We start from the raw sequence: 25061 nt of genomic DNA on the forward strand, positions 1-25061 counted from the left end.
GTTGTCCGACAGCGGCTCTCGACAAGGTACTTCCTTGTGCAAAAAAAAAACGGGGTGGGGGGGGGATGTTTCCCATCCTAGACTTAAGGGCCCTGAACAAATTTCTAGTCCGAGAAAAGTTCGGGATGGTTTCCCTGGGCACTCTTCTTCCCATAATTCAGGAAAACGATTGGCTATGCTCTCTGGACTTAAAGGATGCTTACATTCACATCTCGATACTCCCAGCTCACAGGAAGTATCTTCGATTTCGGCTAGGAACATAGCACTTTCAGTACCGTGTACTGCCTTTTGGCCTGGCGTCTGCGCCCAGAGTGTTTACCAAATGCCTAGCTGTAGTCGCAGCGTCGCTACACAGACCGGGAGTGCATGTGTTTCCTTATCTTGATGATTGGCTGGTGAAGAGCACCTCGAAGGAGGGTGCTTTGGAGTAGAGAGCTGCACGGGGACGGGGTTTGCGGGAATCCCGCGGAACCCGCGGGATTCCCGCGGGGACGGAGGCAGTTCCTGCGGGGTTCCCGCGGGGATGGAAGCAGTTCTGTGGGGTTCCCGCGGGGACGGAGGCAGTTCCTGCGGGGTTCCCGCGGGGATGGAAGCAGTTCTGTGGGGTTCCCGCGGGGACGGAGGCAGTTCCTGCGGGGTTCCCACGGGGATGGAAGCAGTTCTGCAGGCTTCCCGTGGAAGTGTAAGCTGCACCTGCACCAGCCTCTCATCTACCGAATACCAATTTCTTTGAGTGCTGTCTCTTCCTCCTCCTCTTCTTCCTTGCTTTAACAGCATAAATGTGGAAAGTCTTCCATTAAGGAGGTGGTAGAGTCACAAATGATGACGGAATTCAAAAAGGTGTGGGATGAACACAGAGGATCTCTAATTAGAAAACGGAAGTTATATAAAAGCTAACCTTAAATGGCTGCATGTATGTGGATGTGTCAAGTCACGCTTAGATGGCGACTCTGGCTGTGATGAACTAGGGCTGATACCTGGCAGACTTGTATGGTCTGTGTCTCATACATGGCAATCTGGTGTAGGATGGGCTGGAAAAGCTTAGACAGCAACTTCAGTGGCTGGAACATGAGGACAGTGCTGGACAGACTTTTACGGTCTGTGTCCCACAAATGAGAACATGAATAGGCTGGAGTGGCAGGGCCGTGCCGATGAGGTAAGCGGGGTAAGCACCGCAGGCGGACACTGAGGGAACCAAGAGCGCGAAGGGAAGAGAGACGTCGGCAGCGCTCCGTTTTCACAGATGCTGCTGCGACTGCAAGTAAAAGATTTAAAGGCCCCCAGGGCACGCAGCGATCATCTTCACGGGGGGGAGAGGGGCGCGCGTGCCAACTGTTCTTCTGCTGGGGAGCGCCAACTGTTCTTCTGCGGGGGGGGGGGGGGGGCCAACAGTTCGTCTGCGGGGGGGGGGGGGGGGGCGGCATAGACCCTTGGCACGGGCCTGTGGAGTGGGCTTCGATGGCAACTCCAGCAGTTGGAACATAAGGATGGGACCAGATAGACTTCTGTGGTCTTTGTTCCAGAAACACGAAAGACCATAATCAAGTATATAATATCACACTCGTTGATTTAATGATGAATTGATCATGAGTGTGACTATTGGGCAGAGTGGATGGACTGTTCAGGTCTATTTGCTGTCACTTACTATGTTATTATTAATCCTCTTTGCTCTCAGACTGGTGCACAGACCTCAGCTCTGACACAGGCACAAGAATCAGATGTCACCTGACCTACTGGCGCGTGCATGTGGTGACCTCTCAGCACACACTGCCAGTGAATCAGAGACAAATCTTACATGTGCGCACCAGAGTGTTCCAAGTTCCAACTTCCGTTCCTTCCTTGCCTACAGTGCTGTGGCTCAAATCCAGAGAGAGACTGAGGGAGCTGACTGGAATTTTCTTTTATGTACCATTAAATTCTTACGGGGATGGGTGGGCATGGGTTAAATTTTTACGGGGATGGGTGGGGATGGGTTAAATTCTTGCGGGGATGGGTGGGGACGGGTTGGGATGGTTTAAATTTTTGCGGGGATGGGTGGGGATGGGTAAGATTCCAGTGGGGACGGGTGGGGACGGGTAAAATTCCAACAGGGACGGGCGGGGATGGGTAAGATTTCTGTCCCCGTGCAACTCTCTACTTTGGAGTTCATGCGAATGACTATTCGGGTGCTAGAGCTACTGGGGTTTGTCATAAATTATCCCAAGTCCTATCTCACCCCAGTCCAAAAATTGGAATTCATTGGATCCCTGTTGAACACTCAGACAGCTTGAGCTTATCTCCCAGAGGCAGGGGCGGACAACTTTCTGTACCTGGTGTCCATGGTTCGAGTGTCCCAGCAGGGCACGGCTTGGCAGATGTTGAGACTTCTCGGGCACATGGCCTCTACAGTTCATGTAACTCCCATGGCACGCCTACATATGAGATCAGCTCAATGGACCCTAGCTTCCCAGTGGTTTCAAGCTGCGGGGGATCTAGAAGATGTAGTCCAACTGTCCACCAGTTTTCGGAATTCTCTTCAGTGGTGGACAATTCGATCCAGTTTGATCATGGGGCCACCATTCCAAGTTCCTCAGCCACAGAAAGAGCTGACAGATGCATTTCTCCTGGGGTGTGGAGCTCATGTAGATGGGCTCCACACTCAGAGAGCCTGATCCTTTCAGGAAAAAGGTCTGCAGATCAACCTCCTGGAATTGAGCGATCTGGAACGCTCTAAAGGCTTTCAGAGATCAGCTGTCCAACCAAGTCATCTTAATTCAGACAGACAATCAGGTTGCCATGTACTATACCAACAAGCAGGGGTGCACCGGATCTCGCCCTCTGTGTCAGGAAGCCGTCCCGATGTGGCTTTGGGCACGCCGTCACGGTATGTTTCTCCAAGCCACTTATCTGGCAGGTGTAAACAGTCTGGCCGACAGACTGAGCAGGATAAGGCAACTTCACGAGTGGTCACTGAACATGAGCATAGTCCGCAAGATCTTCCGAGCGTGGGGCACTCCCTCGGTGGATCTTTTTGCCACTCAGATCAATCACAAGGTCCCTCAGTTCTATTCCAAGTTTCAGGCCCATGACAGACTAGCGTCAGATGCCTTTCTCGTACATTGGTGGACAGGCCTCCTGTATGCGTATCCTCCCATACCTCTAGTAGGGAAAACTTTGCTGAAACTTAAGCAAGACTGCGGAACCATGATCCTGATTGCACCCTTCTGGCCACGTCAGATCTGGTTCCCTCTTCTTCTGGAGTTGTCCTCCGAGGAACCGTGGAGATTGGACTATTTTCCAACCCTCATCACTCAGAACAAGGGGTCACTACTACATCCCAACCTCCAGTCTCTGGCTCTCACGGCCTGGATGTTGAGAGCTTAGAATTTGCCTCCTTGGGTCTTTCAGAGGGTGTCTCCCGAGTCTTGCATGCTTCTAGGAAAGATTCCACAAAGAGATGTTACTCTTTTAAATGGAGGAGGTTTGCCGTCTGGTGTGACAGCAAGACCCTAGATCCTCTTTCTTGTCCTATACAGTCCCTGCTTGAATACCTTCTACACTTGCAGAGTCTGGTCTCAAGACCAACTCTGTAAGGGTTCACCTTAGTGCAGTTAGTGCTTATCACCTCCGTGTAGAGGGTAAGCCTATTTCTGGACAGCTTTTAGTTGTTCGATTCATGAGAGATTTGCTTTTGTGAAAGCCCCATGTCAAACCTCCACCACTGTCATGGGATCTCAGTGTTGTTCTCACCCAGCTGATGAAAGCTCCTTTTGAGCCACTGAATTCCTGCCATCTGAAATACTTGACCTGGAAGGTCATTTTCTTGGTGGCAATTACTTCAGCTCGTAGAGTCAGTGAGCTGCAGGCCTTAGTAGTGCATGCACCTAATATTAAGTTTCAACACAACAGAGTAGTCCTCCACACGCACCCTAAGTTCCTGCCATAGGTGGTGTTGGAGTTCCATCTGAACCAGTCAATTGTCTTGCCAGCATTCTTTCCCTGCCCTCATACCCGCCCTGGCGAAAGCAGTTTGCACACCTTGGACTGCAAGAGAGCATTGGCCTTTTACGTGGAACGGACAAGCCCTTTAGACAGTCTGCCCAGTTGTTTGTTTCTTTCAATCCCAACAGGAGGGGAATGCATTGGAAAATGCACAATCTCCAATTGGCTAGCAGATTGCATTTCCTTCACTTACGCTCAAGCTGGGCTGACTCTGGAGGGCCATGTCATGGCTCATAATGTTAGAGCCATGGCTGAGTCAGTGGCTCACTTAAAGTCAGCCTCCATTGAGGAGATTTGCAAGGCTGCAACGTGGTCATCAGTCCACACATTCACATCTCACTACTGCCTCCAGCAGGATACCCGACGCAATAGTCGGTTTGGGCAGTTGGTGCTGCAGAATCTGTTCGGGGTTTAGAATCCAACTCCACCCCCCTAGCCCCAGTTTTGTTCTGTTCCAGGCTGCACTCTCAGTTAGTTGTTTATAGTTTCATGTCAATCTGTTTTATGTCCTTGCCGTTGCGAAGCCCAATTGACCAATGTTCATTGTTTTGAGTGAGCCTGGGTGCTAGGGATACCCCACATGTGAGAACAAAAGCAGCCTGCTTGTTCTCGGAGAAAGTGAAAATACATACCTCTAGCAGGTATTCTCTGAGGGCAGCAGGCTGATTATTCTCACATACCCGCCCACCTCCCCTTTGGAGTTGTTGTGTGTTGTTTATTTGTTTTTTGATTAAACTGAGCAGGAACGCTCACGCAACGGGCGGAAAGACGGCTGCGCATGTGCGCCAGAAGACTCTGGCAAGATTTTTAAAAATATTTTGCTTGCAAAATTGCCGATTCCCAGGCCGATGTGGACATCGACCCACGTGTGAGAACAATCAGCCTGCTGTCCTTGGAGAATACCTGCTACAGATATGTATCTTCGCTTTCCCCCACCATCCAACCAGCCAGCATCTCATTTTCCCCTTTGTCTATCTATTCTTTTCTGCCCCCTCATGTCCAGCCCATCAGTGTCTCACCTCCTCCCCCCCCCCCCCCCCCATCTAACTTGCCATCATGTTTTTAGGTGAATGAAAAAGAAAAAAAGGCCACTCAGACTCCCATGTCCAAGCCTGTCAGCCTCTTAATCCCCCCCCCCCCCCCAATCCAATCAACTAGCATGTTTTGGGGTCATTTTAAGCTACTCACAGATTACTCCCTCCTCTTCACAGCCTGGCATCTCTCCCCCCCCCCCCCCCCCCAACCAGGTGTACCTGATATTGGGCCTTCTCTCAGTCTCTGGCAGTGGGAGCAATACACATTCCCTGCCTGCAGCATGCTTTAGAGCTTTCTTTATGACCCATCCCACCTCTGCGGAAACAGGAAGTTGCTTCAGAAGGGAGTGGGATGGGTCAGAGGGAAAGCTTCAGAGCAGGCTGCAGGCATCGAATGAGTATCGCTGCAGCTGCCAGAAAAAGAGAGTGCCTGATTTCAGGTACACCTGGGAGAGACAGGGAACTGCAGGCGAGGCAGAAGGAAGAGATGCCAGAATATGAATAGGAACATGTCTGACCTAATAGACCTACCACCCAGAAATGCTAAAAGATCATCTCGAACTTTCCTTAATCTCCACTTCCCTAATTGCAAAGGCATAAAATACAAGGCACTGCACGCATCAACCTTTTCTTACATAAGCACGCAATTTTGGAATATACTACCACGCAACTTGAAAACGATCCACGAACTAACCAACTTCCGCAAACTACTGAAAACTCATTTCTTTGAGAAAATTTATTGTAAGGATCAATACACATGAAGTCCACACTCACTGTTTTAGAAATACACCAATACATTCTCTTCTGAACTCCCATCTCCCGTAATTTTATCACATTTATACCTTAACTTACGGAAAATGTTATACTGAATGTTCTTTTGCTAATGTTCTATTACCCAATCAATTTCCCGTTGTCTCTTTCCAATGTCCCATTGTTCTTTTCCTGTCCTATTCCCTAACAATACTTTGTCTTCGCTTAACTTCTCACAATGTAATCCATAACTGATTTGTAACAAATTGTATTTCCATTATTTACAATGTATTGTAAGCCACACTGAGCCCGCAAATAGGTGGGAAAATGTGGGATACAAATGCAATAAAATAAATAAATAAAATAAATGGAGAGAAAGAGGGGGAGATGCGGGAAGATACAGTGCAATCAGTTTTATTAGCCACAATTAAGTTTTTTAATTGCAACTAATAAATAACATGTCAATCGCAGCATTAACCATGGTTTAACCTGCAACTTTAGAATTAACTTTTTTTTTGTTGTTTTTTTTTGTTACATTTGTACCCTGCGCTTTCCCACTCATGGCAGGCTCAATGCGGCTTACATGGGGCATGTAGGTGGTTATATATATATTTTGTAAGAGGCCAATTTCCTACCTATGTACTCGCTTATGTCTAGGGGGCGTGGCCTCTGCCCAACATTAGCTGCATGGAAAATAACGGACAGACCAATGGAATATATTAGTTTATTTATACAGCGTTATATACAAAAATATAGAAAACTCTTATCAGCTTATAGCATCAGCAATTCCTGATTGCATGCACAATGATACCAAAAATATATATAGAGAATAACTATGATTATCCTATTGGCTAATCTGTAATGACAGATAAACACAATACCAAGATCCTAATGATTACCACACAAATCTTATACTAGGCTAACAGCAACTAGAGATCATAAATCCTGACGTCACACATCTGTTGGGTCCGAGCACAGACTAATTATCTAACCCAGCCTGAAGGAAGTAAACTATGATCTCACCGTCCCGGTTTCCAGATCAGATTCCTTCCAATGCCTCAGCCGAAGGTCTCAGCGAGGTCCCACAAGCTCAGGTGATGCACCTGTCTTGATCAGCCACAGATGATACAGACTCAGTATAGATCCTGTAGACAGCTGTAATCTGGGGAAAAGCTTTGCCAGGTATTATCAGTAAGTCTCTCAGGTAAATTAGGTGCTTGCAGAAATGCAAGTGTTCTCCTCTTCTGTTCTTCTGTTCTTCTCTCTTCTTTGTTCTTCAGGAACTAGTCTCTTTCTGTTCCCGCTTCTCAGATCAATCAGTTTTCTGGGAGCCAATCAGAAATAATCCCACCATGTACTCCCAGCATCTGTATGAAGCTTCCTTTGTCCGTCTTATCTCGTAAGCTCTCTCTCACTCTCTCTCCCTCAGGGACATGCATTCTCCCCCGATACAGAGTGACCTTGGAGGTGGTGCAGGCTTCAGTAAATCTATTACAAGCTGAAATTCTGACTTCTGCACAGTTGGTAGTCAGACATATAGGTGAAAGGTTGCAGCGTCCATTTTGGCTGTAAAGGTGCTCTCATATGCACACAGGGTGGGTGAGATCACAGCAAATACTCCTACAGATTCCCCCCCTTGGAGATGGAAATTACTGCAAAGGAGTAAAGGCCTTCTCCAACCTAACTACAAAAATAAGCCAGACAGTTCAGTCAGGATTCAGGTACAAACTTCATGGTCAAAACTACAAAAAGTTTCAAAGTAAATCTCAACTAATGCAACTAACACTCTTCAAACAGTTCAATTAAGCAAAATAATGTTCACAAGGAAATCACAAATGCTAATACAGCAAAATACTGAATAATAGAACCCGCATGTGCAGTTAGTTAAAAGTCTTAACACATGAAAATTAATCAAACAAATCATGAACCATAATCACATAGATCATGAAAATCACATCATGCAAAGCAAAGCATATTAGTACAGAAAAGTGAAAACGGAATAAATTGTTGGCAAAACTCTGGTTAGAGGTAACTACATAAAGTCTTGCAATCTCATCGCCGTAGGTGACAAAGTGTTTACGCGATAGCGTAAATGACGAAGGTCTCTCCAAAACACTACAGCACACAGGAACATGATGAACCACGAGATGGTCAAAAGTGGGATGACAACGTGAGTGGACATGTGGAACTGGGTGACATCAGATGAACGACGTTTGTAATCTGCAACCTCGAGAGTCTCATGGTCAACAGATAATTCAACAGTGTGAGAGTCTTTGGACTGTAAAAATGGTATAAGGTCCATAGCAAAGTCAATAGGGTGGACCGTGATGAATAATGAGGTGTGAATGGACAACTTCTCACATCAAGAAGACATCAAACAGGAACAAAATGGTCCACGTAATGGTGATGATGAAGAAAGTCTTCAAACATAAGCATTGGACACAGTTCAAAAAGAAAGTCAATGAAATGTCCCAGAAACAAACAAACACACATCCAAAACTTCACTGTCAGGAACACTGGATCGGTTGAAATAAAAATAAAATCAAACAATTCCCCCCAACACGAAGAATGATTCTTGGCCAAAGAAAAACTCCAACAGTCATGACTAAACAATGGAAATCACGAGGAACAAGGGGAAGGGATGTTGAAAACCACCAATGGATTAGGAAGCAGGGCGTCAGGAACATCTTGAAGAACGACATCAGGAACGGAAACAGGATCAATCTGTTAGGCAACTGCACCGGATCTTCAAGGTTTTGTTTTTTTTTCTTTGTAGCTGAAAAACAAAAGAAGACGAAGCTATTCTGCTTCATGGTTAGTTTGTGTCATTTCAACAATGCATGTATCTGGAACCAAATGACTGGGGTGACATGGTCTCAACTGATTGATGTGGACCCATTTAAGGTTATCTTCACCTTGAGAATTTTTTCTGAGGCGAATTTGGTAAGTCACAGGTGAAGCTTTTTCCACTATAGGGAAAGGACCACGCCAACTAGGCAGAAACTTCCTTTCTTTAACCTTGTTTCTGGCAAAATTGAAGTAGAATACCTTGTCGCCAATTTGGTATTCTTTAGAGGTAGTCCCTTGATCATAATAGGCTTTTCTACCTCTAGCGCTACTTTCCAAATTTTTCTGAGCAAAGGCAAAGGCACTTTGCAAATGCTTACGCAAATGGGTGACATATTCATGAGTGGAGGTAGCACTGGACAAGTTCACATCATTAGTCCTGTACAACAAATGAATTGGTAATGTCATTTCCCTACCTGTCATCATCTCAAAAGGAGACACTCCGGTGGAACGGTGGGGTGTGGAACGAATCGCCATAAGGACCAATGGTAAGACAAGGTCCCAATTCTTACCTGAGGATGACACATACTTCTTCAGAATGGTCACGATGGTGCGATTAGCTCTTTCCACCTGTCCCGAAGATTGAGGTCGGTAAGCTATGTGCAACTTACTCTTCTCTGTGTGAGTAGTACAAGCATCAGCCTGTTCCACTTGCTCTTTCACCATAGCATCAAACTCTGAGAAAGGTTGGTTGGATGAAATTTCCACCTGTTCTTCAATGTCCTCCTGCAAGGTTGAGGTTTCCACAGAATTCACCCTTCGAGGCTTCTGAGGTACAGACATTTCCCTGGACAGAAACAAGAAGTCATCTTCCACCTGTACCTGGGCACACGTCGCATCATAGGGCCAAACAAACTCGAGAGATATGAGGCCCCTGGGAGAGGTAAACCAACTGTCAGTCGTCTCCCCCCCCTGGCGGGTGTCCCAAGAAGAAGGCAGCCTGCCAAGGATAGGCAAACTTACCTCGACATCATGGAAAGACTGGCCAACCAGAAAGCCAAAAGAATCTCCAGCAGATAGCTCAACTTCAGCAGACTGTGGATTGGTGACCAACAGGTATAAGGTGGTACCGGTGACCTCCAAACATGGCAGAACACCAATTGCCAATCCAAGGTCTCGAAAGTGGGCATGTGGGTTAAAGAACACTACATCATCCAGCAGACGTTGTCCTTGAGCGAGGCGAAGCTTGAGGGAAAAATCCCGAACTCTTCCTGGAATGGTTACATCCTTGTCACAGACTACCTCACAGACCTGGGGAATGGTCTGTCCAGACTTCAAACAAACAGCCGTAGGTTCAAGTTCCACTGGGTTGTTCTGCATTCTACTCCACAGGACAAGATTCACCAGGTCCACATAAACTCCCAGTCGTGCAAGGCAATCTGACCCCAAACATAAGGGTTCCCTCAAGCCCCGGACAATAGAGAAGTGGTGGGTGAATGTCTTCTTTCCCACAGTCAAGGGAAGGCCACATATTCCGTCAAGCGGCTTGGAGCCTTGTCCCGGTACCTGTACCGAAGTAGAGGAACATCTGCTGGAGGGAAGTTGTACAGACTTACGAATTTGGCTGTACAAAGAGTCACTGATGTAGGAGAGATCACTAGTGAACAGTAAAGTAGCTTGAAGCAATTGGGTGTTAGCCACTTGAACTGGTATGGTGAATTCATCACCTTTCTGGGTGATGACAGTCACCTTGCAAGGATGAGCAAAATCAGGACCAGAGATAGGAGGTGATTTTTCAAGTAATACGGGAGACACAGTATCTGTTAAGTCATCCGTCTTGGCTGAATCCTGTGAAACAATCTCTAGTTGGTCCGCTTGTTGCACCAGCTCTTCATGCTTCTGACCCCCTTTTGGTGCCTCTGTCAACGGAGGCTCCCGCATGGGCGGATCCGCGGAACACCGGAGATCAGTCCGCAGGGGAGTGTCCTGTAGCTCCACAGAGTTGGCATCACCGACTGTACGCCAGTATCTCCCTCGCACATATTTAAGGGGTCGAGTGACTTTAGACCAGATCGTTTCCTCGTCATAATCCAAAACAGGCCGAAATCTCTTCAAAAGGTCATTTCCAATCAGAAATTCTTCACCCTCACTGGTAGTGATGATGGCTGGGTGCCTGACGGTCATCTGTCCAAGCTGTAAAGATAGCCAAACCTGTCCCACAGTTCCAATACTTTGATTGCCATAGGCCACCAGTGACAAGTCGCACGGTGTGACACGCAGCACATCCTGACCCCCCCCTAGAGATGCCTCTAGTTTCTGAAACAGGCCCTGGGTGACCAAAGTCACCTCTGAGGCTGTATCCAGGAGACCTTCACAGGAAAGTACTTGTTGAATTAACAACTCCACGGTATATCTGTAACCTTTAGATATAAGCTTACCTAGAAAATACCTGACTTCCTGGGATGAGTCTTTTGAAAGAGGCCCTTCCGGGTTCGAGGGCGGAGACGCAGCATGGTTCACGGGGGACTCCTCACTGAAGGACGACAACGCATCCACGTGGACCGTGGGGACACTTGCGGTAACAGGTTTTGTGGCCACGTCTAGTCATGCTTGTTCTTCCTCCGAAGACGATGGCTGTTCCACCTCAACAGATTTAACACTAAGCCCTGGAGGGGTCAGCGGTCTAGAAGACTGGTCCTTCTGCTTCTGGAATTTGACCTTTTTATGAGATGGTGGTGTCTTAGGTACATTGCTAGACTCCGCGATTGAACATCTTGCCATCAATTGGTCCAGCTGAGCTTGCATAGCACGAATCTTCTCTGCATTCCACTTCTTCTGATTAAACCGCTTCTTTTAGGTTGTTGCTGTCCCTCCTGTGCAATAGGGGGCGCTGCATCCCGCGGCAGGGCCTGAGAGCCCGGCGGCGTAGTTGGTCTCGGCGCTTTGTTTTCCAGAGAAAGCGTGGAAGTGACCACACAAACGGCGGGTGGTATCACCCTGTTGCGACTCTTGGATGCCGGTTTTGGAGTCTCTGCGATTGGCTTGGCGCGGCAGATTTCAAAAATTCCTTCAGCCTGCTTTAGAAGGCTGGAATAGGGTTCTGCGTTTTTTCCTGCCAAGGGAATCTTTATCGGATCAGGCAGACCCTGTATAAAAAGTTCCCTGAAATCACCAAATTCAAGATCTTTAGAATCAGGCGGGACCCCCCCCTGGTAAAATGCACGCTTCAAGCGATGGGCCCACTCCCGCGGACTCTCCTCCGGATTACAACTAATAGTATACGCTGCACGCTTAGCTTCAAGAGAGTTGGCAAAGAGACCGTAGCGCTTCGCTAAGGCTTGCTCCACTGACCGTAAATCAGGGTTATCGGACATGATCAAATCTAGAACTTCATGGCACTCGGTACTAAAGGTCCATTTGAGGAGGGCTCTGATATCATTCTCAGAAGAGACGTGCATGGTCTGCAGGAGTTCATGCACTGCCTTAAGATGGGTTTCTATGGATACCGAGGCAGACTCTTTAAAAGGCGCTATTACGGTGCGTAGCATCTTTATAACATATGCTTGCCTCTCCATAGACATTCCTTTCTTGGGTTCCGGCTTGACATGCCGCTGATCACTACCAGGTGTAGAGAACCTCGGGGCAGGTGTATCGCTAAAACTGGGTGGATCTGCCGAAGGCTGAGGCCCTGAGCTAGGCACCTGACCAAGTGAGCTGATGATTTCAGCAGGCAGTCCCTGGACCCGTGCCCCCAATGGGTGTGTCACTGTCTCGGGTCTGCTGCTTCGTTCACCAGCCACTATGGGGCTGGATTGTACAGAGGGGCGGGAAAGAGCCGAAGCCATGCCCCCAATGGGTGTGTTTAACTCGGGTCCCTCCCGGCTCACGTAACGGTTCATTTCGGGAGCTGGGCTTGGGTGACCCGCAGCAAAACTGTCGGGGAACTCTAAGGTATACGGTACTTCTTCCTGCGCCATTTGCGTAAGCTCTTGCTGCATTGTGGAAATCTTTACAGTGCACTCATCTAATGCTTTAGACAATGAATCTCTGTCCTTCACTGTACATTCTAATTGTAGTGAGACTGTCTCCTGCTTTTCTTTACCTCCGCTAACTCTAGCTTGGCTGCGTGCCAATCTTGAAACACAGACACAGATTGTTCTTGAGTGGCCACTAGCTCCCTGCGCAACTCACTCTGAACACCTTCTGAGACCTGTTTAGCTCCCGATTTAATGTCTGCAACTTATCTGTTTCCCTAATCTGGTTGTGTAATGCATCAGTCAAACGAGAAAATTTCTCTTGCAACGAATCAAAAGACACGAGGTACTGGGCAATTTCTTGCTTTAATGTGTAATTAAGTGCTTCACAATCAGTTAGGTCACACTGCAAAGTTTTACACTTATCATCCAGTGTCTGGCACTCCGTACAAATCTCTTCAGAGGAGTCAGGTGGGGCGGGGCTTACATTGGTCCCTGCTAAAGCAGATTTGGCAGTGTCTAAATCAACTCGTAATGCAGCTAACTCACTGTCTCGCTCCTGGACGGTTTCCCTAGTCTGGGACAAATCTAACTGCAACTCTGCTATGCGATCTGTTAGAGGTACAGATACCTGTCTTATCTCATTCATCAAAGAGTCCTTAACTGCCAAAAGAGACACGCCCAGTTCACAAAGCATCCATTGTGACAAATGCTGTTTCTCTTTTATAATTGTATTTAAAACCGTAGCATATGCTTCTGAGCTATTCGGTGACCTGCTACCAAATAAAGCACGTACAGACTCTACTGTAGGAGGAGCTGGTTTCGCCTTACTATGAGAGAGTGGCAGTAATATTTTAAGCACGCCCCTCTCCTGTTCACTCAGAAGAATTTCAGGCAATGTGCCAACAGTGCCGGTCGCCATGTTAAAGACTAAACACACCCTGTTTTCCTTCCAGAGAGTTAGAGAAACCGTTTCTTTCTCTTTTGGAGCTCAGAGTAATAAATCTGTCAACCAATTACAGCAATAAAACACAGCTGTATAAACAAAGTCTGCCGTCAGCTAGGGTAAATCTGCAGTTCGTGCAAAAAGAAACAGAGAGCTAAGCCAGCTTTCTGAAAAGCCCCAGAAAAGTTTTAACTTCTGATATTCTTGCACCAACCATCCCGGGCGAGAGCCCCAATTTGTAGGTGGTTATATATATATTTTGTAAGAGGCCAATTTCCTACCTATGTACTCGCTTATGTCTAGGGGGCGTGGCCTCTGCCCAACATTAGCTGCATGGAAAATAACGGACAGACCAATGGAATATATTAGTTTATTTATACAGCGTTATATACAAAAATATAGAAAACTCTTATCAGCTTATAGCATCAGCAATTCCTGATTGCATGCACAATGATACCAAAAATATATAGAGAATAACTATGATTATCCTATTGGCTAATCTGTAATGACAGATAACACAATACCAAGATCCTAATGATTACCACACAAATCTTATACTAGGCTAACAGCAACTAGAGATCATAAATCCTGACGTCACACATCTGTTGGGTCCGAGCACAGACTAATTATCTAACCCAGCCTGAAGGAAGTAAACTATGATCTCACCGTCCCGGTTTCCAGATCAGATTCCTTCCAATGCCTCAGCCGAAGGTCTCAGCGAGGTCCCACAAGCTCAGGTGATGCACTTGTCTTGATCAGCCACAGATGATACAGACTCAGTATAGATCCTGTAGACAGCTGTAATCTGGGGAAAAGCTTTGCCAGGTATTATCAGTAAGTCTCTCAGGTAAATTAGGTGCTTGCAGAAATGCAAGTGTTCTCCTCTTCTGTTCTTCTGTTCTTCTCTCTTCTTTGTTCTTCAGGAACTAGTCTCTTTCTGTTCCCGCTTCTCAGATCAATCAGTTTTCTGGGAGCCAATCAGAAATAATCCCACCATGTACTCCCAGCATCTGTATGAAGCTTCCTTTGTCCGTCTTATCTCGTAAGCTCTCTCTCACTCTCTCTCCCTCAGGGACATGCATTCTCCCCCGATACAGAGTGACCTTGGAGGTGGTGCAGGCTTCAGTAAATCTATTACAAGCTGAAATTCTGACTTCTGCACAGTTGGTAGTCAGACATATAGGGTGAAAGGTTGCAGCGTCCATTTTGGCTGTAAAGGTGCTCTCATATGCACACAGGGTGGGGTGAGATCACAGCAAATACTCCTACAGGCAATGGAGGGGTTAAGTGACTTGCCCAGAGTCACAAGGAGCTGCTTGAAGTGGGAATCGAACTCAGTTCCCCAGGACCAAAGTCCACCACCCTAACCACTAGGCCACTCTCGATTTGAAAATTGGGAATGCAGCAACACAGTTTACTTTCTTATGGCCCTGTTTACTAAGGTGCGCTAGTGTTTTTAGTGCACGCTAACCAAACTAAACAATAACATTATGCATGATCTATGCAAAACCGAACGTTTATCGCATGACTGCTTAACCTCTTTGCTATTAATGATCAAGCACTACCACTTTAAACCTTATGTCGAATAGGGTCTCTCTATAGTCGATGACCTATTGTCTGTTACAATCCAATTTATTACTCAGGAACCTTCTTGCAATACCATAATGTACTCTTCTTTACCATGTCTGTATGCACATGGTGTATATATATATATATATATATATATACACCATGTGCATACAGACATATATATATATATATATATATATATATATATATACCATGATCTGTCCCATATATATTATGGAATTCTGTTACCCGGAAATGGCAACCGCCATTACGGCAAATGTAAGCCACATTGAGCCTGCAAATTGGTGGGAAAATGTGGGATACAAATGCTACAAATAATAATAATGTAGATGCCCATAGAAATATTATGGGTATCTACACAACGCGTGTTAAAGCTTAGCGCACGCTAACGCACCTCTAGCATGGTTTATTAAACAGGACCCTTGGATTCATAATGTTGGAAATGACTAAGGGGAAGTTTTCTAAAAAAAATTATTTGCCAGTACCTGCTAAAGAGTGAAATTTATATCTTTTAGGGGGTAATTTTATAAAGGATTTTCCTGAAGGTTGTGGAGACCTTTAGTAAAATTGCATGGTGGTATACATACATGTAAATATGTGCGACAAGATGACATGAACTTATATTTGAGTCTTGTGTATGTTCCCAGAATGTAGTTTGGGCAGAACATGGGATGAATTGCAATGTACACATGCAATTTATACAATACATGAACACACACTTATGGGCCTTTTACTAAAGTGTGTAAATTGGTTAATGTGTAAATTAGCTTGCACTAACAGTGCATGGCCCTGGTAACAGTTATTGTGTTATCTTGACACTTAGTATATGGTAATTTGTATTTTAACTGCTTAGAATTGAAATGAGCAGAGATTGTGCATGGACTGCGCTTTACTGTTACTACATATAGCAGTGGCGTAGCCACAGGTGGGCCTGGGTGGGCCGGGGCCCACCCACTTAGGGCTCAGGCCCATCCAACAGTAGCACATGGTAATGAAAATGCTGCTCTCCACAATACTGGCACCTTCATATGCTTAGTTTTCAGTGCATGCCTGCTGCAGACTACCAAGGTGGAGACTGGACAGAAGCATTTTCCCATCAGCTGACATATTTTTTTGGTGTGGAGTTGGGGGAGAGAACATTTGGTGCCCACCTACTTCTTGCCTAGGCCCACCCAAAATCTGCTGTCTGGCTACGCCCCTGACATATAGCACAAAAAGCAATTGGGGGGAGGGGTTTTCAAATCATAACAAATAGTAAACACAAGACTAAAATTTAATCACATTCACTAATAAAATATATACATATTTTATTTATTTTTTATATTTATTGAGATTTATTAACTGCCTTTATGAAGAGATTCACCCAAGGTGGTGTACAGTAGGTACAGTTTAACATAAACTTACAATTTTGTTAACAGCATAACAATAGTAAAATATATATTATATATCTAAATGTATTAATTGTTAAAATCATGCAATAAGGTGGGTTACCGAGGAGCATGATCAGTGCTGGCAAAGGTTCATTACTGGCCAGTACTAGTCCATCTTAGTTGTGCTAACTACCCATTATGTTTCAAGGACATTATAAAGATTGTGTAACAATGAGAACAGGGCACCGTATCTTCTAACAGAGGGTGAGAAAGAATCCACCAAATCAGACACACCGGGTCTAAATGTCAACTAGTGCTGCATTGAGTTAGAAACACTGCAGAGTGGCTGAGGAGAGGTTGTCTACAGGTTTGACATTTAGATCTTGAAGATCCGATTGCTTTGAATATTGGGCCCTAAGTGTATCTGGGAAAATTGTAATACACTTAACGCGTGGAAAGTATTTTTTCTATGTGTAACTGTGTGGAAAGATGCTGAGCAAGCTCCCAATAGTTACCGCACAGGTTTTGCAGTTACCGCATGTTAATTTTTGTAGATAACGTGGTATTTGCACATTTTTACTGCACTTAAGTAACCAGGACCGTTAGTTTACGCACACAGCAACTTTGGAACAGTTGTGAACGTGTACATTGGCATTTGTGCAGTACTAGTTCTGGTTGCCTTTATAAAATAGGTGCCTTTTTGTACTGTTCATAGAGGCTTCTTGACATAAAATCAGGCCCTTAATGATTTTAACTGACATATTCAGTTTCTTGGTTTGCTGTTTCGTGGTCTGTAATTTTTTTTCTTTTTAGCAAAGCCAGAGCTTTCGGATGTGCATTAATTGTGTTAACAAATGTTTTTCATATGAAATTCTGAAGGTTCCAGGTGCGGTCACCAACCTTTTTTCAGAAGTGTCGAGACCAGCAATGGTACATTTCTCAGCTGGAAGCAGCTCAGACCAGCTATATCCAGCAAGTGAACAATCTTAAGGAGGTAAGGCTTAATGTACAATTCTGTGTCAAGTGTTAAAATACGTTGCAATTAGAGCTGAACTGAATAGCATATTTTACAGTTCGGCTTAATTACGAATATTGAAAAATATTATTTAGCCAAATACAAATACCAAATATACAATTACAAATACCAAGTAACGGGCATTGAGCTTTAACATAAGAAATAATTAAAAAAGCAATGTGAAATCAGAGGTCAAGTGTTGATTTCAGTAGGATTTAGCACAGTAGAGCACCAGATTATTCGTATTTGAATTTAAATCACTATTTAGATTTTTCAGATCTATATCATGTTTTCTTTACATTTTATTTCAAAATTAGTTGTGAATTAGTTTGAATTTCCATCAAAATTTGATCCAGGCTGAAATCCACCCAGTATAAAGTTGTATTTTAATTGTATATCTCTTATGTATTCCACAATAAGTTTTTCATCTCTCTATATAAAACGCACCTCCAACGTTCTAATGAAGCCAGACGTAGTGTGTAGTTGTGTAGATCACTGTTTGCCCATGAGTGTCTGCCCCACCCTCGCGCCAAAACGTCATGACATCGAGGGAGGGTAAAACAACGTTACCAACACGAAACCTTCAACGAAACCACGGAGTCAGCTTCAGCACGTTGGAGCTGCTTAAAGTTTAGAATGCTGGGTGGCTACATGGGGAGGGGGGGGGCAGGGGAGAGACCAGAATCGCTGGGTGTCTGCAGGGGGGGCAGGGGAGCAGAGCAGAATCGCTGGGTGGCTGCAGGGGCAGCAGGGAACAGAGCAGATTCACTGGGTGGCTGCAGGGGGGGCAGGGGAGACAGCAGAATCGCTGGGTGGCTGCAGGGGGGGGCAGGGGAGACAGCAGAATCGCTGGGTGGCTGCAGGGGGGGCAGGGAAGAGAGCAGATTCGCTGGGTGGACGCAGGGGGGGGGGCAGGGGAGACAGCTGAATCGCTGGGTCACTGAAGGGGGGGCAGGGGAGAGAGCGGAATTGCTGGGTGACTGGAGGGCGGGCCAAGGGAATAGCTGGATGGATGGAGGGGGGGGCAGGGGAGATGAGAATCACTGGCTGGCTGGAGGGGGGCCAGGGGAGACAACAGAATCACTGGGTGACTGGAGGGAGGCAGGGGAGAGAGGACAATCACACACACACACTCTCTTTCTCTCTCACGCACACACTCGCACATAGTCTCACACTCAGTCACACACACACAACTTGCACGGTGCTGCCAACCACACATGGGGGAGGGGGGAGAGGCAGGGAGTCCTGAGACCGCAGGGAGGGGAAGGGGAGGGGGTCCTCAGACCACACACGGAGGGGGAGGTATCTGTGTCATACACACACTCTCTCCCGGTCAGTGTCTTTCTCTCTCTTACACAGTCTCTCACACTATGACTCACACTATCACATACACTCTATATGTGACACACAGTCGGTCTCACACACACTCTCGGTCTCACACACTCGCTCTACTACACTCTCGGACTCACAGAGAGTCTGTGTATTGTACACATACTCTCTCACACTCTGTATCTTTGTAAAACACACTCTCTCTCACAGTCACTGTGTCTCACATACGCACTCGCAAACTCACTCTCGCTCTCTCTCTCACACAGTCACTCTCACACACACTCTCTCAAACATACACACTCCCAGGAAAACCTTGCTAGCGCCTGTTTCATTTGTGTCAGAAACAGGCCTTATTTACTAGTTATTTTAATAATTTCCTTAAAAGAATTAATGGATGCGTTTCTTGCAAATTCTGTGTTATGTTTAGGATGTAAAATCAGTCTATTAGAGTCTCTTGAGGAGTAATTTTATAAGTAATTTGAGCATTAGAACCGTGTTTTACATGTTATACACCAGGTCAATTTTATTTGTGCCTATATGCATAGAAGTAGGCACTAGGAAAACATAATACCTTATTTTATGTGATAAACATATAAGCATTCCTGAGGGCAGAGAATGTGCGGAATAAGGGTGGGATTCACATTTTGGTACCTGGTGATGTGAACATTTTTTGTCCCCCTCCTGATTTCCCCTATTATTGCATATATGTCTAACTGAATGGTTTCTGATGTTTAAATAAAATGTAATATTAGACAGAGGGAGCCTAAGTAGATACATAACACAGTTTTAAAATTATTATGCTATTTATTTAAGGAACAAAGTTATCCAACACCATATCACCCATGTGAAAAAGTAACTGTTCCCTAAACTTAATAAATGGTTTGATACTGAGTTATCAGCCAAACAGTGTTGTAGGAAATTAGGGTGTGCATGGCAAAAGGTCAAATCCCTATTGAAGAAAAGCAATTCATGGTTACAAAATCTTGTGTAAACTAAAGCAGAATGAATGTTACTCTAAGCTCATCGGTACTGATGTCTTCAACACTAAGAGGGGCATAATTGAAGGGGGCACCCAAGTTTTGCTGAGGACGTCCTCGCAAAACGTCCCGTTGGAGGGGCGGGAAAACCCGTATTATCGAAATAAGATGGACATCCATCTTTCGTTTCGATAATACGGTCGGGGATGCCCAAATCTTGAAATTTAGGTCGTCCTTAGAGATGGTCATCCCTAGACTTGGTAGTTTCTGATTTTTGTCGATAATGGAAACTAAGGACGCCCATCTCAGAAACAACCAAATGCAAGCCCATTGGTTGTGGGAGGAGCCAGCATTCGTAGTGCACTATTCTGCTTTACACCAGACATAATGGGAGCTATGTTGTTCAAAGAGTTCCATGTTTGACTCGTCTGTCCATAGAACATTATCCCAAAAGGCTTGGGGATCATCTAGGTGTATTTTGGAATGGCTTAGCTATATCAATTAGAACTGAGCCAAATTACATATTTTTTTCATGAAAAACTGAAAACTTTATTTGATAAATTTTGAACAACTTATACAATTTTTTCTTTATTAGGAATTATATTTCTTTTAGATATTTGTGCTTTTTTTTCCATTTTAAGTTGTAATTCCCTGTGATTATACTGGTTTAGTTTGATTGTAAACCGCCTTGGATCTTTTGTAGGGATTAAGCGGTAGATGAACTCCATATTGCATTGCATTGTATTGAAATGTGAGACTAGCATTGATGTTACTCTTGGATAGCAGCGGTTTCTGCATTGCTACTTTCCCATGAATGCCATTTTGACTAGTCTCTTTCTTATTATGGAGTCATCGGCACGGACCTAAGTTGAGACTAGAGAGGCCTGCAATTCTTTGGATGAAGTTCTGGGAAGTTTTGTGACTTCCTGGATGAATTGTTGCTGTGGCCTTGGAGTAATTTTGAAGGAGCGGCCACTCCTGGGAAGATTCACTACTGTTCCAAGTCTTATCCATTTGGTTATATGGTGCTCACTGTAGTTTGGTGCAGTCCCAAAGCTTTAGAATTTGTTTTTTAACCCTTTCCTGTCACGGTCTTGCCCTGGTTTCAGGCTCGCAGTCATCTCGCCCCCTGGTGGCTGCATTGGATTGTCTGTGTGCTGTTTCCCGTTCCAGACTTCAGCCTAGTCCAGTCCGGATCTTCCGGCCTGCCAGACTTGCTTGTCTTGTTTGAGCCTGCACAGCACCCGTAGCTGCCTGGTGATTGCTGCAGCTGTGAATCTCAGCTGCTGCTGGGCTTATTAGCCATTTGGAAACCCTCTGCTTTGCCTTTGCATCGCCTAAGGCCCTGGTTTGTTGGTGCTTGTTGCACTTCTGCCTGGCTTGGTTTTTATTCTAGTTCCTTGTCTGATGCTAGTTAGTCTGTATGTAGTTTAGCTTAGGGTTATTGTTTGTTTCCTAGACTTGTTCCTTGTTTGTCTTTTGTGTTTAGTTTCTGTTTGTCTGTGTTTCTTGTTCAGTGGCTGCCTGGCAGCTTTCAGTTCTGTCTCGTGTTTGTCAGTGTTTGTTCCCTGTTTTGGTGGCTGCTTGCAGCTTCCAGTTCCTGCCCTGTCCTGTAAGTCCTGTCGGCCGCCTGCAGCCAGGGGCTCAACTCCTGGGGAAGGGCGGCTAGTGCAGGTGAAGTCTTGCTGTTTCTATCTGAGTTCTGTCTTGTTCCTGGTGTGGGGTGGTTTTGCCTGCCACTGCTGCTCCTCGGCAGTGGCCCAAGGGCTCACTAACCTAGTTCCTGTTTTGGAGAACATGACATTTCCAGATTAATGTATTTCCAAAACTTTATTTTTCCTTATCTATTCTGGAATTTCCTTTTCTTGTGGCATACTGTTCTTGTAGAAACTTTGTGGTGACTACTTCATTTTCATTTGTAAGTTTCAATATATAGCAAGTCTTAAATTCACCAGGGCTGACTACAATGAAGCCTGGTTGTGTTCTATCAGCTGAATCTAAGTATCAATCGAATTTGGTCAATTGGTTGAGTAACTAAAGGGGCAGTTACTTTTTCACATTGGTGATGTGGATATTGGATAACTGTTTCTTAACTACATGAAGTTGTAAGGGAAATCAGGAGGGTGGAAAAACCTTTTTTCACATCACTATGTATACCAATTCTTACCATTATAAAAGATGCTCCTGCCTCAGATCAGCTGTAACTTCATGCAGAAACATTTTGGGCAGCAATTTTATAAAAACAATCTATTGCTTTGAGAAAATAGGCACAATATATATGACTATATGTTTTCCTTGGCTAAAAGCTACTTTCTTATTCTGTACTCAGGAGTTATTTCAATTGTGTTAAGTTTATGCCCCTTTAATATTTCTCTTTTCCATCTGTCATTGTAATAGAGACTAGCAATTGAGCTTGCACGCAACCAGAAGTCACGAGGTGTGTTGCCCCCTGATACCCGTCTGAGCCCTCAAACTGAAGGTTGTTCTGAGATGAGACCTAAGAAATCTGAAGCACATCTAGAGAACATATGTTCTTCACCCGCAGAAAGAAATAGCAAAGAGGAGGAGGAGGAGGAGGAGGAAGAAGAGGAGGAAAAGATCCTTCGTGATGTACTTAATGTAGGAACTCTTTTCTTTCCTTCCCTGTTCTATGTTTGCATTGTAGTCCCTGATTGTTTTCATCTGGAAAGTTCTTTCATGGCATCCTATGTGAATTTGGGTATAACTAAGATCAATTCTTTCTTCACCTCTGATAAAGAGATGAAACTGTTAGGTTTGTGATTCCATCTCTCTTTTTTTTTTTTTTTACGTAGAAAGTAGAAAATCAAGGAAAAGTCTTGCTAAAGTGGGGCTGGCAACGTTCTGTAGTTTAGCGTGGATTCTAGCTATGCACAGATTGTATTGAAAATCAATTTATCCTTAATTCTTACGGCTGGTGGATTTACATCTGGTTTTGTGTTAATGTGCGCCAAAAGTCCTTTGAAATTTAAGGACATAAATATATGTATACTGTAGAGAAGAAGCAAGGATAGACCAGGGATTAAGATTAGAAAATATCTTAATTTCCACTTTGAAGTTGCTCCTTTTATCCACCACTCTTTTTATGGAGGTATGACAAAAAAAAAAAGCCTGAGAGATTCACAGACATGCTTCACTAAAAATTGAAGGGAAAATCTGAGATCAACTGGGGTCCTTGGCATTTTAACAGGAAACACCTGGGCAGACTAGCTTGAGCCTTAAATTCCTGGTCTTCCATCATGTTTCCGTGCTGCTTCATTGTAGAATACAAAGAAGAATTCTTCATTGTGCAGTTTTATGTCTCTATGCAGCAACAGGAGCTCTCTGATGGTGATTTGGATGTCGATCTCACAGTGGAGGATGAGGTGACTCACCTGGATGGCAGCTGCTCTTCTGCCAGTTCTACAGCAACCAGCAATACTGAAGAGAATGACGTCGATGAAGAGACAATGTGAGTTCAGTGCAGTAAGATTTGCAGAAAAATATTTATAGAATTGAAAGGAGCTGTGTTCAGTTTTCCTCATAAATATTGCTGCTTTGGAATCTGCCCCAGTTACTTTGGATTTTGATCAACCAGAACACATGCATAAGACAAACTATTAAGAGCTTGTTGATACTTGTGCTTGGTTTCTTCCACACTTATTATAGTACCAGGATCATTGCTTTGCTTTCTTTAGGTCTGGAGAAAACGATGTGGAGTATAGCAATAATATGGAATTGGAAGAAGGGGAGCTTATGGATGCTGCTGGAGCATCAGGTATGAGAGAAAAAAAAGCAAAGACAATGTTTGCTAAATTCTTCATTGCCCTAATCTACATGTCACCAGATTTGTTTTATTATATCTTGCATTCTTCTGCAAGGACCCAGAGCTTGATGTGTTTTCCTCTTGTTTCCCACATCCCCTACAATTTGTAGGCAGAGTATTGCAGCATGTTCCCTAGTTTCTAGATTTTTTACTATAAAGTGCAAGTTAACTCTGCTTTCCCATAGTGGCTTAGAATTCCAATTCGACACCATACGTGGCCACATCCAGGCAGGGAAACAAGGTCCTCTGCCAGGAAAAGTGCAGACTGCTGTGTGCTACTGAAAAATTGTCTGACTTGTTCGAAAGGTCAAAGCTACCCCACAGCCCTGGTACAATGAAATCTGTTCTTGGGGGTGGGGTCTGTGTGTTATAGAAAGGAGTATTTTTGTGACATGAATTTATAAATTTTTAAGATCAGAAAACCTCTTTTTCTTATCGTTCCACCAGACTATACCAAACACTTGAATTTTGTACTATTATGGCAGCAGATGGAGACTGAGAACTACCGTGCTGTGATGTAATTGCTTAAGAACCATGTGCACACCCTCCCTCCCTGCCCAGTCAGTATTTCTCAGTCTTCAGCAGGTGGTAGGCTTCCCGTGCAACCTCTGGTGGTCTGCTAGGACTTTATTTCTATTTCCTTGGTTACTCATATTTAAAAAATAAATAAATGCTCTGGAAAGGTGCTTGTTTTTGACTCCATTGATCTTCTTTGTCAGAGTAGCTTCCAAGCAGGGTTGGTGGTGTTTTTTTCACAATGGCTGTGCTGCAGGATAAAAACAAGCACTGTTCTTTTTGTGGGGTGTGAAGATCAGCCAGTTTGGCGGCAGGAATATGCTGACATTGTGAGAGGAAAGCTGGAGTTTCTCTTGGTGCCGAAGGACTGTCGGATGAGCAATGCGCCGGTTTCTCCCACCAAGCACAGCCAACAGTTAATGTGGCTGAAATGGCAGCAGACCCAATTTCGTCAGGAACCGTTGCCATATTTGCAGTGCCTACAGCAGTTGTTGCCAGAGATGGCCCTCAAATTTCTTACTTCCTGCTGGCAGTGGCAAATCCACCTCTTGTATGTAGGTCACAAGACTTGGCTTTGCATAAAATTTCTCCCCTGAATTTATTCTCTTGTTACACTGAGCCTTTTTTATGGGCAGAGATTTACCCTCTACTTATTTTGCTTTACCTAATATCCCTGCCTTTTCTTCTAATGTAGATGTTAAGCAGCCCAGGTTGGAAAGGGTGGAAGATCAGGATGATAGGCTTTCTTTTTTTTTTTTACCATTTATTTTATTATTTTCATGTATAAACATATCAAAACAGAGAATAATTTTAATACAACCATATTGCTTGACACCTTGCCTGGACTGTTTCCCATTTCTAATTCCACTCATTCAATTTCTCAGAGCCCCTCCCACCCTTTCCCTTCCTCTCCTCCCCCCCCCCCCCCCCCCCCCCCCCCCCCCCCCCCCCCCCCCCCGCTCGATCTAC

General features: G+C 44.8%; 1 protein-coding gene across 1 annotated transcript in view; it reads left to right on the forward strand.

The window, feature by feature from the left end:
• TRIM37 (tripartite motif containing 37) overlaps window positions 1-25061 on the forward strand; it is a 262079-nt gene that overhangs the window by 172502 nt on the left and 64516 nt on the right. The window contains exons 15-18 of the mRNA XM_030222400.1: window positions 17312-17426; window positions 22151-22372; window positions 23083-23222; window positions 23449-23528. Of these exons, the coding sequence (XP_030078260.1) occupies window positions 17312-17426; window positions 22151-22372; window positions 23083-23222; window positions 23449-23528 (557 nt within the window). The remainder of the gene's footprint in view (window positions 1-17311; window positions 17427-22150; window positions 22373-23082; window positions 23223-23448; window positions 23529-25061) is intronic.

This window comes from Microcaecilia unicolor, chromosome 13, assembly GCF_901765095.1.
Source record: "Microcaecilia unicolor chromosome 13, aMicUni1.1, whole genome shotgun sequence".
Classification (NCBI taxonomy): domain Eukaryota; kingdom Metazoa; phylum Chordata; class Amphibia; order Gymnophiona; family Siphonopidae; genus Microcaecilia; species Microcaecilia unicolor.